Below are 15,992 nucleotides of genomic sequence, written 5' to 3'. Positions count from 1 at the left end.
TAACAATACTTCGCGAGTCATTCGAGAAACACGTTTCTTCAAGCCGAAGTCGTCATGGAGAGCCTCCATGCGTGGCAACAAAGGGCTTCATTACCGCGTCTCATCTTCGCCGATCTCGTCATTACGTTCCACTCGGCTCTGAAGCTGGTGAAGGCAATGCGATGACGAGGACGTTTCCGCGAGGTCGATGCCGTAGTGCGCAAAAAAAGGGAAATCGTTTTTCAATTTCCACGTTAGCCAATGCAACGTGGATTTCCGTTTAACTTCGACTGTTCGATTGTTAATGAAATATGAGAGACTCGAAATGAAAGTTTAGAACATCTGATCTCATTTAATCTTTTTTTTTTTATTTAAAAGAAATCTCTTTATTTTTAAAACACCACTTGGTAAATTACATAAATTTGTTCGTTTTTGTTTGTCATTTTAAAAACAGCGGTTATATACGCGGTTGGACGATATACGAAGTATTTGAAGTTTCCGCGGCTAACACCTGCATACCTGTGAGAGGGACTTTTTAAGCTCAAGCTGTAGTCCGATGGCAGCTGCAAAGGACAGGTGAAGGAATCTTAAAGCAATTTTAAAATTTATGCAATCCGAACCCGATCAACTTCCACTCGCTGGTGCCATTCTCGCCTTGCAGATGCGTCTCACTGTCATACCATAAAAAAGTCCAATAATTTAAGCTATATTTTCAGAATTACACCTGTCGTTTCATTAAAGAAACTTTGGAATCGTTATGTCTGATTACAGATTTGACAAACGAAATAATAACATATGTAAAATTAAACCGGATTGCATAGCTTCGCGATCGTTCGAATTCCTGGACAGGAAACGGATTTAAATTATCAATTTTAAACTAATGAGTTACAGTCTACCTGGAAATAAATGCAAGCAGATGATACGTTGGCAAACGATCTTGTTGCGTGCGAAACGAATGGCAATTAACAGCTTCGCTGTCAACAAAATCGTATCCAGACGTCGTTTCTCGTCGAGCTCGCGACAATTTCCTTCGCCGTCTCGATTCGATTGCTTCGCGCGAGCAGCGGAGATTCCGTCTTTAATATCGAAGCGGCGAGAAGCGAGAAGAAGCGAGAAGATCCTTCTCTTCGGCGAAGAAATTACTGGAGATCGTAATAATCGGTGGTTTTAACCCGGGCTCTCGTTCGCCACGGAGTGGCTAATCTCCAGGTGCGACGGGGCCATTAGGCGACTACTGCGATAATAATAATCTCCGTCGTTGTCAACATTGTGATGCCGGATTTACAGTTGTGGGGGCCATTAAACGGCGACGGAGATTACGAGCGATTCTTCTTCCCAGAACGCGGTTTCTTATCCACCGCCCGATGATATCCCGATTCGTTACAGCTTATCATTCGTTGATGCGACAGCTTTTCGCGGAAGTGGAATCTCGCGCCCACCACTTTTCTTCTCTCTTCTCTTCCAAAGGCTGGAGGAGGAGAGACTTCGATGGGACGACTCAAGGCCGTCGTTTGTGTGGAGTTTAGCGACTTCTCTTTCGCGTCATCGTGATTATGCCTTTCGCGACGTGCGAGGAGTTGCGATACACGATACGATCGCCGGATGTAACGGTTCCCGAACGTGTTTTCCCGATTAAACGCGTGTACGTATACGTACGTGTATTCATCTACCGTGTGGAAACTGGTATAGATAGTTCGACGAGCTCGCTTGGCGATGAAATCGATACGATCTCTCCGCAGTCTTCTCTCACGAATGGAACGCGGCAATATTTCCAGATATCCGTTTTGCCTTTCAACTAGCTCTTTGAAAAATTCTGCCTAATTACATTCCTCTTAACGTGCTAAATTGCATATATCGTGAAATGTGCATGAGTCGCAGTTAGCGAAGATCAAGTTAGCGTCCCTCCGAGAAGAGAAGTCGTCGCGTGGAATGAAAAAAAAAAACAAAAACTTGCGATGTCTGTCAGAGATTAGATCGCTAATTGATCAGAGAGGAAATCTTGAAATCGCGAGACGATCGTTGACCCGCATCTGCTTCTATCGCGCTCGATAATCAGCGTGATCATGAAAATGGGTATGTTGTGGCGCGTGTTCTACTCGTCTTTGTTCATCCAGGGAGATACATTAACTTTGCCTCTGTAACAACTAACAACCAGTAATTAGAACGAGATAACAACGCCGATAAGAGACGATTATTTGTTCTTAGTCGCGCTCGCATTTGCCAACCTACATATCAATAAGATAAATGTAAATAAATTAAGAAGAAAGTACGATTAATTTTATATATATTATTATTGTTGATTAATAATTAGTAACATTAAAAAAAAAACTAGTATCCACATGAAACTTTCTTTCGTAGATGATCGAAAAAATATTGACGTATAAATTTATCCCGTGACTATTTCCTCTGCTTCTCTCTCTCTCTCTCTCTCGTTTTACATCCTCAATAAGAACATTAAAAACATCAGAAACTTGGTGAGCAGAAATGTGAAATTGTTTCGCAGAAATTTTACAAGAAAGCTTTAGTTTTAATGCTAATTCTAAAATTCATTTTCTACACAACGATTCCTTACTTTCGCGCATAACGCGCGGTAGCGTCGTTTAAGTAAAAAGTGTGAGAAGAGTAAGAGATATTGACGCGGCATTCCGATTTCTATCCCATTCTCCATCATTGCGCTCTGTGGGATACCGCCGGATGATACAATGGCCACTAATGATGCTTACTTTGACGCCTGTCGAGCGGTCCTTTCGAATACCATCTATCCCTTGACCCGGTGACCATCTCTCTCCGTCGCCTTTAACGGACCTCCGAAAAATATTTTTCCTCGCACGAGAGTCCCTCGCCATGTCCCTTCCTTTCTCTCTGTCCCTTAAACGAACACACTTTCCCATTTTTGGACATAATGGATCGACTTCCCACATTCCTTTCTGTCTCGTACGCATTGATTTCCCTTTCGGTCGCTGTATCTAGATTTATCGCGTCGCCAATCCTTCCTGTAATTACGCATAAAGAATTAGACGTGGGAACGAATATTCGTGTCGTTTGAAAACTGTGACATACATGTTACATGCTGTATCAGTCTTATGTCGAATGAAATAAGATTCAGAAACAGGAAAATGGATGGTTCTTGTTATCGACGCTAAAGCTCTCCGTTTCCGAGGAATGCGCGTGGAAGGAACTTCCTTGAGTGGCAAGCCCTTTATGTAATAATACGCACAAGTGCTTTCACTACCTCGCTGCTCGAATTTAGGCCCGTGAGCATAGGTGCATTGCCCTAGCGAGTTCACTTTCTAGTGGTTGTTAGATCGTCGGATTACAACGGGTTCGCGTTCGTGTGGGTGGATCGCACTTCGCCCGTTCCGAGCATTTCGATGCTCGCCAAACCATTTAATTCGGAAGAAATCGCCTCGAAGACCTTTGATACCTCTATTATCCAACGGCTGTGCCTATAAATACAATAATTCGAAATTGCACGAATTGTACACGTAACTCTCTCGGAGCTTACGCAATCTTGTGACATCAAAGCTGATAACGGTATTATTACGCATCGCATCATCGTTCGTGTTATTGCGCGTGAAAATATCGTTCCATGAAAAAAAATATAGTCTGCACCGCCTTACATTTTGTGCGACTACGATTTAATGTATCCTGTTTTATGTTATAAATATATACTGGATATACGTACAGCATGTATTTTGTATGTAGGACGTCCTGGTTCTCCGCATAATTGGTGGTAAAGTTTCGCAATCAAATCGCGGGATTCGATATCGCAATCAATCGCAATATCGCTGTTACGTTACGCGGAAGCGTTTAATTTCGCGAATCAATCTGGGATTCCAATTCGCGATCGCAATTTGTTGTTATTCTGTTTGAATTTACGACAGCTATCCGCGGAAAAAATTGAAAGTTTCGAGACTTTATCGTGGTATTGCATGTTTCGTTGTTTCTCGCGTTTCGTTCTCTGGTGGGTTATGCGACACAAATCGGAGATGTGCGTTATGTGCAACCACCGTAATGTTTTAGCACGGCAGAGTAAAAAAAGGTGATTTTTCCGCGAAGAAAATCATTCGGCGTGCCTCGTTCTCTGTAATCAGGAAAGCATAAGGGAGGAACGAAGCGCGTTATTAACGGAAAAAGTGAAAGCGACGGATTATTTTGCGGGTGTCCGACTTCCTCGTATGATATTGTATGTTATTTGCTTTTATCTTTTTTTAATGTCTTTATTAACGATGCCGGTGGATATCCAGTGGAAACGAATTACGGCGATCGTCGATGCGAACGCACACGTCAATCGTCCAAGTCGCGATTACGCCTAAAGTTATGAAACTTAATTATTCGCTCGGCGAGACTGAAACATTTATATATACCTCGCGCAATTAATGTTTTTTAAGATTTCTGTTCATCATTACTATTTCGGATTATGACATCAGAAGCGAGAAAACGCAACAAAAGTTGTTTTTGTAAATTATGTTTGAATAGAAATATTTCTTAACAAAACAACACATTTTAAATTGATTTATAAATTATATTTCGACAACTTATTGTTCTATCTTCATGTTTCGAAGAAATATTAAGTCACACTTATTTTCATATTATTAGATATTAACAGTTTGTCATAGCTTATTTTTATGCATAATTTATTTTTAGATATACGTTTATTTGTTAATTAAAAAAATAAAAGAAGAGTTTTGTTATACCTAATTATTGATCGATCGTAAGTGTTGTTTTATTCAAATATTTAAAATTTTCATATTAATACATTTTGCAAGAATTTTTCTCGTGCATATTCTCGTTTCTGATCTCACAATCTTGGATAAAAATGATGTGAGAATGAAATTTTAACGAACGATCGAGAGAATGAATACGGTTGCAGATTGGCCGAATTACAAAAATGAAGATAAAAATATACTTTAGTGCGATCATATTCATTTCTGAAAGATTTCGAATTAGAATTACAAATGTGTTGCCATTGTGTCTTACACGTCTACGTATCTTACGTTACGTTTTGCTTCTCGGGTTCTTCGCTAGTACACCTCGTTTCGATTTTTCGTGTGCGACGTGATTATTAAGATTAATGTACGATGTGTTTCTCTTCCTCAGAGGTAAATACGCGACGGTGAGGAGATGCCGCGAGAGATCCAGCGGCAGGCAGTGGGCCGCCAAGTTTCTGAGGAAGCGACGACGAGCCCAGGAGCTTAGAGCGGAAGCGCTTCACGAGGTCGCCGTGCTAGATGCCGCCGCCCATTGTTCTCGTCTCGTCTCTCTTCATCAGGTCTTTGAGACCAACACCGAGATGGTGCTCGTCCTCGAGCTGTAAGTACAAGGACGTTTCTCAATCGCTCGTATTCTCTAGTCGGATCATCTTGAACGTATCCTTCGTATAAAATAAATTCGTTTATCATTTGGCTTTAGATTGAATCGTCGTGAATAGTAAGAGATAGTTTATTGTTTAAATCAGTGATGCGTAACCTGCGGCTTGTCGATTCATAGCTGAAAAAATAAAATTTTTTTTTGGTTTTTTTTTTACAAATAAACATGCGACTAGCAAAATTTTACCTATTTCTGAAAATAATCCCCTGAAAATTATCTTTAATCTTCAACTAGGTAGATGGAATGCCCAGAAAAAAACCTCGAAAAATTTTATTTTTGTAATTTTTAATATTTTTATGTATAGAGCGTTAAATTTATTGTTTATTTTATTTACCCTTATGAGATAGAGAAATATAAAAGTAATAAACTTTAAAATTTCTGGGCAATACTTTTTATTTTCTTTTCGAAGAAAATTTTTAAGATAATCGTGCATAATTTTTGAATAAGGTTTCCAAAATAACTACGAGTACACCGTGGCTACCTACTTAGGTCGTATTCCGACTGTATAGTAACGTGAAATAAATTTTCAATGTATATCTGATTGTATATCGAAATACGACCCTACTTAAAGATTAAAAAAAGATTGCATATCACTGATTTAGATTATTTGTGCTGTGACGAAAAAAACGAAATAAAATTACATGATGGTTACCGACAATGATAACGTGTAACTTTCTTTATGTCGTAACAGCAGTTAATTACTCAAGTAGTCAAAAGTAGGACAAAAGTGTAAACTCGTGATTTAAACGTACGTATGTCGCTAGCGGTATCAGTCGTAAAAATATGTTACGCTGATTCGTCCGACGCGTAGTGCGCTGTGTATATTTGAATGAATTTATGGAACAAACCGACGCGCAAAAAAAAAGTATATGTACGTGCTAAACGTAAATATTGTGCAAGTCGTGCGAGACAGGTAATGTTTATTGTGACAGGGCTCCTGGTGGCGAATTGCAAATGATACTCGACCGAGACGAAGTTCCAGAGGAACGGCAGGTCGCCAGATTACTAAAGCAGATTTTGGACGGGATAGCCTTTCTGCATTCCCTGAACGTGGCTCACCTCGACATCAAGGTAAGTGTTTTCAAACACTCGAAATTATATTATGGTAAAGACGGGCCTAACGCCGACCGGCTGTCCAAGGTGTGGCTGTTAATATTCAAAATTGCATTTGTGTCAAAGGACATAAATATACCCAGCGCACCGATTTCTCTCTGAGAAAAGAAAAGAAAGAAAGAAAGAAATTCAATTATAATAATTTTGTAGTTTTTTTTAAATAATGCTTAAAATTTTCGAAATAATGTTGAATAGCAACTTTCTTGACTTTGAATGTGGATTGAAAAATAATCACAAACGAATATTTTGAGCGGTGTATTTGTTCGCGATAGTACGTACACTGTTAGATATTAAAGGAGCAATGGCAACTCAATTCCTTGAATTAAATAACATTTTGTTATTTTTAACTCTATGTGCAAAAATATAAATCAATCCATTTCTGTGGTTGAATTGTTTAATTTCAAATTAAACGTTCACATTGACGTACTTTTTAGAAGTGAATCAGTGTGAATCAGTGACTTCAGTGTTACATTTATAACTGATGTAATCATCAGCGAATATTTACTATTTTTCAGTAATAAAACATTGATTTTTAGAAGTTATGATATTTTGCAAATTCAATCTGTAGAAAATTATAACTTCTAAAAGTGAATTATTACTGTAAAACGGTTAATATTTGCTGATAACTACATCAATTATAAGTGTAGCACTAAAGTTAGTGATAATATACTGATTCATTTTTAAAGAATTATTCTCTTAGTAAATAATGAACTAAATTTGAGTCTTTAATACAGTTTCGTAAGTTTAATTATTTAACTCCACTGTTTTAAATTAAATTAACGACATATTGAGGAAACAGTAATGACTGATAAAATAAATGATAAAAAAAATAACACAAATTGTGGATATAATTTGACCTTATGAATTGAACAGCGTGCGTCACAGTTTTATCAGCGATAATAAATTTCTCCAGATACCGTTTTTTGCGACTGCAAGATTGGGGAATAACCCGTGGAAACGCGAGCGAGGTACTCGTCGTGACTTCGCCTCTTCGGTATCTCTAGACGTTAAAAATAACAAACCGGGCACGATAACGGATGAAGATTGTCGCTCGTGCAAATAATTCTTATCTCATTTTTCTGGCGCACTCTTGGAGGAGAGTGCACAGAGAACAGAATGCTTCACCTGAGGCGTTTTTTGGCACTCGGCAAGTAACTGCAAATTATCGCGATGGGAACAATAATATGAAAGAGCTGGCGATTTGTTTCGATGCGATAAAGATAATTTTTACGAAGAACGATATCTCGAAAAACGAGGTGTACCTCCGAGCTTTATCAGTGAAATTATCGCGGTAAAGAGGAAGAAGAAACGGTTCACCACGCTCTCTCTCTCTCTCTCTCTCTCTCTCTCTCTCTCTTCCTCTCTTTCTCTTTTTTTTCTTTTCGAAAAGTGTTTGTGAATCTCGACCAAAGACGCGTCCGAGGCATCTTTATCGCACCGAATCTCGGCGAGCTGTCGCTAGAAAGAAACTCTCTGGCAAGAGAGCGACGACATTTCGGGCGCCTCTGGCAATTTCTCAGCTCCACGGAGCTATGCATGTTCCGTATCGCAGTCTTCACGATCGACCTAGATCGTTATGTAAACGCATACGTGCACGACAGTTCTCTCTGCCAAATCGGCCGATCAGGGACGATTCCTGTACGCTGACAGTATACACCTTGCGTGACACGCAATACGTTTCGCAAGGCAGATAAACTTCTCAGCGTTTTCTGCGAGGTTGACATTCTCCTTGATATTGCCATGTATCTTATTACATTTTCGCGGAAATATACATCTATGTACCGACTGAAAAACAAGGCAGTGAACTGTGTATATATATCTAATTGACTGTGTTGAATTAGAAAAATATATATTTTATAAAATGAAAAGTATATATTTCCTGTGTTTATCTCGAGACGATCAATCAATTAATTGCAAAAAAAAACACTTCAAATAGATTTTTTAAATTTGGTTTACGAAACAAAGAAAAAACAAAGAAAAAAACATTCAAAACAGATTTAAATTTGGTTTACAAAACAAAACGAAATAGAAAAAATACTTATTAAATTTCCAATAGGAAAGTTATTTTTTTTATTAACCTATGAATAATTATATGGATTGATTTTTGCACCTTAGGCGCTTAGCAGCAAAAAATTGAAGTTTAATTATTTTTTTGCTAAAAAAAGATTTTAGTTCTTTTATAATAGTTTTTTTACTTTTTCCTGACCAGGAACTTATTAAAATTTTTTTAAGAAAATATCAAATAAATCTATACATAAATATATATAAATCTCAAATATTAATAAAGTGTAGAACAATCGGCAATGCACAATGTAATAAATAATAATGACTTTTAATTGGAATGTAAAAGCATCTCAGGTGGTCGTTTACGTAAAAAAGAATTAGTCGACTATTCTCAAGTTAATCCTGGTCGGCAAACGTAACTCTATCAGTAGAGCTACGCACCGACATTTTTTCACGTGAGCATTTTTGCACGTGTACACTTTTGCACGTGCACGCATGTACATCTCGTCAAGAGACACAAAAGCGAATAGAAAGAGCATTTAAAATCGGTCTTGCGTTACCATCCACGCCGTTATGTCACCTGACACTTTGCGGTGGAAGAAATGAAAATAGATCGGGCGGCATATACTCCTCCATGATTCATCTAATCCTATACGCGCCTCTCCCTTCGACGTTTCTGAATTCCGTCGTAATCATCGAACCTGCGACTCACGTCAGCAAGCAACTTCTTTTTTCGCAGCTCGACGAACAATGCATTCTATTAAAGATGACACCGACGCGAACACGTGCGTGGCCTACGAAAATGATGGAACGCCACGAAACAGCTCATAGCGATGGAATTCCACCACGAATTGGGCGCGAATGGGACGTTTCTGTCCCACGAAATATTTTTGTATGCGGCGTCGAGGGCGTCTGTACGAAAATAACCTCCCGTATTTCGCCGCCGTATTATGCTCGCTTCGTGACGTTTTCGCGTCAAGTTCCCGGATTTCTCCCAGCATTTTCCGTGAGACTAAAAATAATTTTTCGTCGCAGGCAGAACTCCATTCAAGCGGCGTGATGTTTCATAAAAGTCGCGTAATTGAGCCGGGGTGTTTTGCTTAATCTCAGGCGGGTGGGATTTGGGAACCAGGAATAGCAGGAACTAAATAGTAGGAATCCTACAACAAGGTCTGGCCATTAGCAATTTTGTCAAAACAAGAGTGAGGAAGAAGGATACATATATCGCTTCTTTTTATATACGCTGTCTTATTCTATAATTTATACCATCTTATTCATTCTAACTTACTGAAGTTGGCAAAAACGAAACGAGCTAATCAAAAGTTTCATCTAATCTCTGATGAAAAAAGTTGATGGAGAATGATAGAAAAATCTTATCGTTTCGAATACATGGAATTTGATTCGTGAATTCACTAATTTAAATCAGATCTTAGGAATCTTGTACAAATTTTATAGAATCCGATAAAATATGATAGGATTCATATTCGATCCATCGTGATGCTTATGAGGATGTCAACGATACACTGAAACAAAAAAAAAATTGATTGCTGCAACAATTTAGATAGTAAAATATGGCATAGCATTTTTATATGGCTGCAGCAATCAATCTTTTTTTTTTCAGTGTAGAAAATGATATAAACTTGAAAACGATATAAATTCATAGAAATCCTATCGCTCTCTATCAACTTTTGTTTATCAGGGATACTCTTATAGGGTCTCTAAAAATAACTGATTCGACACAAGAGAGTCGAGATCACCGAACGGAGATCCATAAAGAGCGTAATTGAACCGAAGAGTCGTTAATATTTTCAATCGGGTGATCCTCGCGGGGCTAAAAATAACTTGTTTATCACGCCGGACTGCCATTGTGGTGATCATCAGAAATAAATCTCATTTCAACTTTCATATGCCTCGTTATCTGATTATTGCGTGTCGCGTGTCGCCCGTTGAAAATAAGTAAGCGACGAGAGCAACTTTAATTCTTCTTCTCCCATCGGCGAAGCGATCGAATTTGCGAGGGATGGTTGCGACGACGCGTAACTTTGACGATGAAGAAGTTTTGTGCGAGCGTGCGACGTCGCGTCGTCCCAACCAGTCCTTTCCTATTTGGCGGCGAGGATTTGCAATTTGCGATTTGCAATTTGCGATTTGCACACCGCACTCGCGTGCGCGCGTAGGTATATGAAGTACGTGTTTATCGATTATCGCCGTGATCGATATGGGTGAGCCAAGGCGAGCGAGTTGTATTAATAATGTTCCGACGGGGCGACACGCACATGTCAGGCTCTCGCACGCGTTTCAGACTTCCACCTCTTGATCCTGAATGTCCTTTTAAACGTATCTCGTATAACGACGACGGCAGTTATACAATCCAATTACTTGGCTTTCGCGATTTTGCGTTAATCACATCGATTTATCATTAACCAATAAATACGTCTCTCTCTCTCTCTCTCTCTCTCTTTCGTCGTTTTGCGCGATTTACAAGATTTATAGGAATGTAACTATAGTTACTTATATATGAACGTCATCAATTATTTCGTAATCGAATCTCTTTCGCAGTTGTGAAAAATCACGCTGAATATATCGCATGTTCGTATCGACCTTTGCGGCATCTTATCGATCCTGTGCCGCTGCGATAAAACTGATGATTACGCAGAACCAAGTCATCCTGATAGCTCAATGTTTTCTAACTGATAAGATAATTTCGCGTGTGAATGGTGATACGGGTGTTGTTATTGCGGTACAGCTATGCAATTTCAATTTATTCGCAATTCTAATTTAGTGTTTTAAATAATTATTTTGCTGTTTTCTAGTTAAGGGCACGCTGTATTACATTGTATTACACCATGTGAAGTAATTGTTGGAACGCTGCTTTCAACTCTTGCTCAATATTATAGCATATCTAGAATAGACTTAATAATTTTTTAATTTAGACTTAAATTATATTTAAATATTTCTCAGGATCGATGATTTTTTTTTATGATTTTAGTAAATAAATATTTTATAAAATAACCATGACTATGAAATAATTTTTGGAAAAGTTGATAATATACATTTGATAATATTTCATACACTCGTACTTAATAGTTTTTATAGTCGAGCAGTGTTACATTGCGTCACAATTATAACATTTTGTATTACATTGTCATCGTGTAGCTTGATGGAAAACAGCAAAAGCATTGTTACAAATAATAATGGATTTTCTCTCGAGACTCAAAGAATGCAAAAGCGATATTTTTTGGATCGTGAATTCTATAAGCGACGGCGATTAATTAGCTTAAACGGATAAGAATAATACAGTCTCTTCTCTCGGCGACTAGCAGTGAATCATCGTTATTCAGATGTGCTCCGCAACGTTTTTCGATTCATTGACCTGTGAGAGCGAATGGCGTTTATTTTTCGCGCGGTCATTCAAGAACGCCGAGAAAAATAAGCCGATGAAGCTACGACGGTCGATATGTCTTGGAAGCCGGCCGAGACGAGCATCGGCTTTGCATATTGCGAAAATACATGTCGCGATGAATCGCATGGCTTTTGTTCATACGTGTGACGGCGCATCAAAGCGGATGCACGACGGAATTCTTTTAGACGTACATTGCACCGTTGGTACACAGCAAATATACAATGAGATGGACGGTAGATTTTATGTGCGTATAACTTTGACGCGATATTTATTCTTGTTTGTCCACGAGCTTGCACAGCTGATGTAATTTTCTTCTTTTCGTAACGAGGCGCAGTTTTATGGAATTTTCACGATAAGAATGCACTAAGAAAATTTTCTCGTTGAAAATAAACGAATCAGAAGATTCTAATCGTATCAATTAGAATTCTAATCAAGATGTTCAATTATGATGAGAGGAATTCTGATTGATTTTAGCTGTTGTGAACCGACTTGAATGATCTTTCGTTTCTTTTATTCTATTATTATTTGTCAACGATATTTAAATACAGTTGGAAAATTTGTGTTGAATTTAATGCACTTCACGTATCCCGAACGGTCTAAATTTTTTTGTTAATATAATATAAATATGTAAGTAACACAAATATTGTGTAAAGAATTAACGTAAAATATGATATTATATTGACACAATTTATAAGCACAATACGGAAGTATATTTTTTCAATAAAATTGACATTTTTCTAATATATTAAATTAACATATTTTATCAATTTATCTTAGAATTTATGTTATAAAATTATATTATTTTTAAGCTATTTGTTTATTTATTCAGGAATTATATTATTTTAACATTAAGAAATGTTGAATGTCAACGTCAAATGTTTAAATAACAATTATTAAATTAACACTCGAGTCTATTTAAAATTTAACGCAAGAATTTTAACAAGGGCCGCTTTCAACACATACAAAATGTTTTTTACAAAATGTTTCGACAACGATTACTGTAGAATAATCATTATTTTGCGCGATCTCGATTCCGCCGTTTGGCGGAATATTTTTCTCAAAGCGATTAATCCTGCGTTTTAAGAGGAAAAGATTTAACGTTCATCTTATTGCGTGCACGAAACGTAAGACGCGCGGCTACTAGCACCGACCGAGAAAGGCAATTGGCCGACGAATAAGTTAACGAGCGCATTCGGGTTCATCCTAAAAATAACGCCGTGCCACGAATTCGCGCGATATGCCGCGGCTAAATATAGATTTCGCGGTTATGAATGGAAAAATGCACGCGAATTCCTTGGCCGATGTCCAAAGCGGCCTTCTTGGCCAACGGCCACGAACTTTCGGGCGCCGGTGTTCTAAAGCCGGCCTCACACCGTGCTAGTTCACCGTGCTCGAAACGGAGCAGCTATATCCGTCGACGCGCGACGCGCCGCGACGCGCCGCGCCGCGACGCGCTGAGAACACCGTCGCCGCGTGCGACGAAATAACTCGGCGTCCGCCGGCCGTGCAAATTCGAGAATTTGCACGACGAAGTCGTGTTAATTGCGGTCTTTCCATGTGTTCTCTCGTGCTTTCCCAGAGCCACGAACCCCGATCCTAATGCTCCGTTTTGCATTCCGCCGCGATGACTCGGCTGCAAACGTTACTCACGCACATCCATCACGTAGAGAACGTTGGCAAATATTAATTAGGAGAACGAAGATTCGCGCAGTAGACAAATGAAACGAGAGATCTGTCTATGAGCCATGTATGTTTTTTTTACATCATTTTATAATATTTTTGTAGACACAAAGAAAAAAGACGTAACACAGTAAGGAAATATTTTGTATTTGTTTTAAACCGGTTCTCGTTAAAATTCTTATCTTGAATTTTTAACGTACTCGAATGTTATTTAACATAATTTTTATTTGAATATTTTTCTGTTAAATTAATATTTGACTATTGACTTTGTTTAGTATTGAAATAGGACAATTACGCGAATACATAAATAAATATCTTGAAAATATAAAATAGTTTTAAAAAGTAAAATTCTAAGATGAATGAATAAATGTTAATTTTACCGAAAAGAAATATATTTTCACAATTTATTTCCAAATTGTGTTAAAGTGTTACATTCTTAATTTCTGCATAATGTTTGTATTACTTTTTAATATATTTGTCTTATATTAAGTTAACACAAAAAGAGTGGACCGTTTAATATTAAATATATTAATATTATTAATATATTAAGTTCCACATAAATTTTCTGTATTAAGTGAAAATAGATCGATAAGATTAAACAACAAAACGTAAGTAAAAAACGACATATTCGACAACTAATTTTATAACTGTTGTTGGTTTACATTAAATTTTATTAGGAAAAAGACTATAAGGGTTATAGTTTAGAATATAACGCTGATTTTTTTAAAAAGTTTTCAAGAGAATTGCGTGTGTGCATTTGTGAGAAAATCATCATTCCCGTTATCCGGTTGCAAGATCCATTCTGCGGCTTATCCTTTGCGGGCGGCCGTTTTCTAGCCGCGGAATGCCCGGCCGTTGATTCGAGAATAGACAAGAGCGGTCAGTTCGCGCTGAGGGCACGCTCTATCAAATGGGCAGTTTGCAAAAATAGGAAATATGACTCGTGCATTTGCCCGTGAAATCTATACGATGGCGATCGTAAAACGTCGATAAAAGTTCCGTACCGCATACTGCAAACTGGAATTTCTAGTTATTCTGTCAGAATACGGAAGCCTTCCTTTTTAGTGTATTACCAAGTCGACTCGGTCCTTATTCGCGATCTTTAATTGTTGTATCGCGGAAGGTATTGAAGGAGTACAACGAACCGTGAAAAAGAATGCAACTGATTCGTTGATAATGTAGTAATGCGTGTGTTTTTGAGATTTCTCAAGAATTCTTGCCGATATATCTGAAGCAACGTTGAACGTTGAACGATTGATCAAAGAAAAATAATCGTGTATTCACCTCGGTTAAAGCAGCTCTTTCTCTCTCGACGACTCGACGAGAGTATTTTTCTCTTGATCGCAATCGTCTCTTGATCACAAATAGGTCTCTCTCTTCACTTGGTAGATCGGAGCAGTGCCTACGACAATCTTGGTTGTGCGATATTTCGTAGATGCAGATATTTATCGCTACGGATTTAATGCGCCGACGACTTGTTTATTCGAGCAACAAATCGCCTGGGCGATGATAAACGTGGGCAAGTCGCGTGTCGGGCCACGCATATTACTGCCCGCTAATAATAGACCCGCGTAATAATATCGGCGATAAAATCAGCACCGAATAGACTGCGCCAAGTTCGCGTCAAGAGAGCCACACTATTTTATATATATACATATATATATTTAATCGTATTTATATATGTAAATATAAATAAAATATATATATTACTTTTTATATATAATTTTAATTATAATTATTTTTATATATAAAGTTATTTTACATATTTAATATAATTTATATATAATGTTTGTAGCTTTCACCTGATATCGTGTAGGTGTCACGAGTCGAAAATGAGCGTTCCCTTCGAATTTTGCGAATTTTTCTCGAAATTGCCTTGCAGTCTGCCAAGGACTCTCAATTAACGCTCTTTAACGAGCAGCTAATCCTTTCACCGCGTGACAGACCAAGACTTTGGAGCATTTACTCGTATCTTTTTTTGTCGCTTATCGTCACACTTCTCGGTCAATTAGTAGCCTTTTACGTGTCGTAAGATGAAAACTTGGTTGGCCAAGAGCGACAGCCACAAGGCGGCAGAAGCTAATCTTAAACGACGAGTCTCTTTCTTTCTCTCCGAATCTAATCACCCCAGCAATATGCTGTGCAATTAGCATGTGTCTACAGAATGTTATTAGCATCAATATTTCGTTGTGAACATAGTGAGTAATGTCGTTTCATTTTGTTGCGCAGTAGAAACTACAAAGACAAAACTGACAAATGAAATCATTTCTAAGGTATTCATATCATATTTCATTGTATTCAAATTATTATTGATGGTCTTTATTGTTTTTGTATTTCTTTTAGTATAATTTGATACGCAAAAGGTTACGATTATTAAAAAAAATTAAATCCTCAAATCTCTGCTGTTGCAAATACAACTGTATTTATCAGTATTTAACTATCG

The 15,992-nt window shown here is 37.8% G+C and overlaps 1 protein-coding gene across 2 annotated transcripts in view; it reads left to right on the top strand.

The window, feature by feature from the left end:
- LOC105145636 (uncharacterized) overlaps positions 1–15,992 on the top strand; it is a 120,438-nt gene that overhangs the window by 81,342 nt on the left and 23,104 nt on the right. For both annotated transcript variants that reach the window (XM_011055327.2, XM_087414177.1), the window contains exons 2-3: positions 5,080–5,292; positions 6,282–6,420. In XM_011055327.2, the coding sequence (XP_011053629.1) occupies positions 5,080–5,292; positions 6,282–6,420 (352 nt within the window). The remainder of the gene's footprint in view (positions 1–5,079; positions 5,293–6,281; positions 6,421–15,992) is intronic.

Source organism: Acromyrmex echinatior, chromosome 15 (genome assembly GCF_024713525.1).
Source record: "Acromyrmex echinatior isolate Ae372 chromosome 15, ASM2471352v2, whole genome shotgun sequence".
Taxonomy (NCBI): domain Eukaryota; kingdom Metazoa; phylum Arthropoda; class Insecta; order Hymenoptera; family Formicidae; genus Acromyrmex; species Acromyrmex echinatior.
This window is presented reverse-complemented; position numbering and strand designations above follow the sequence as displayed.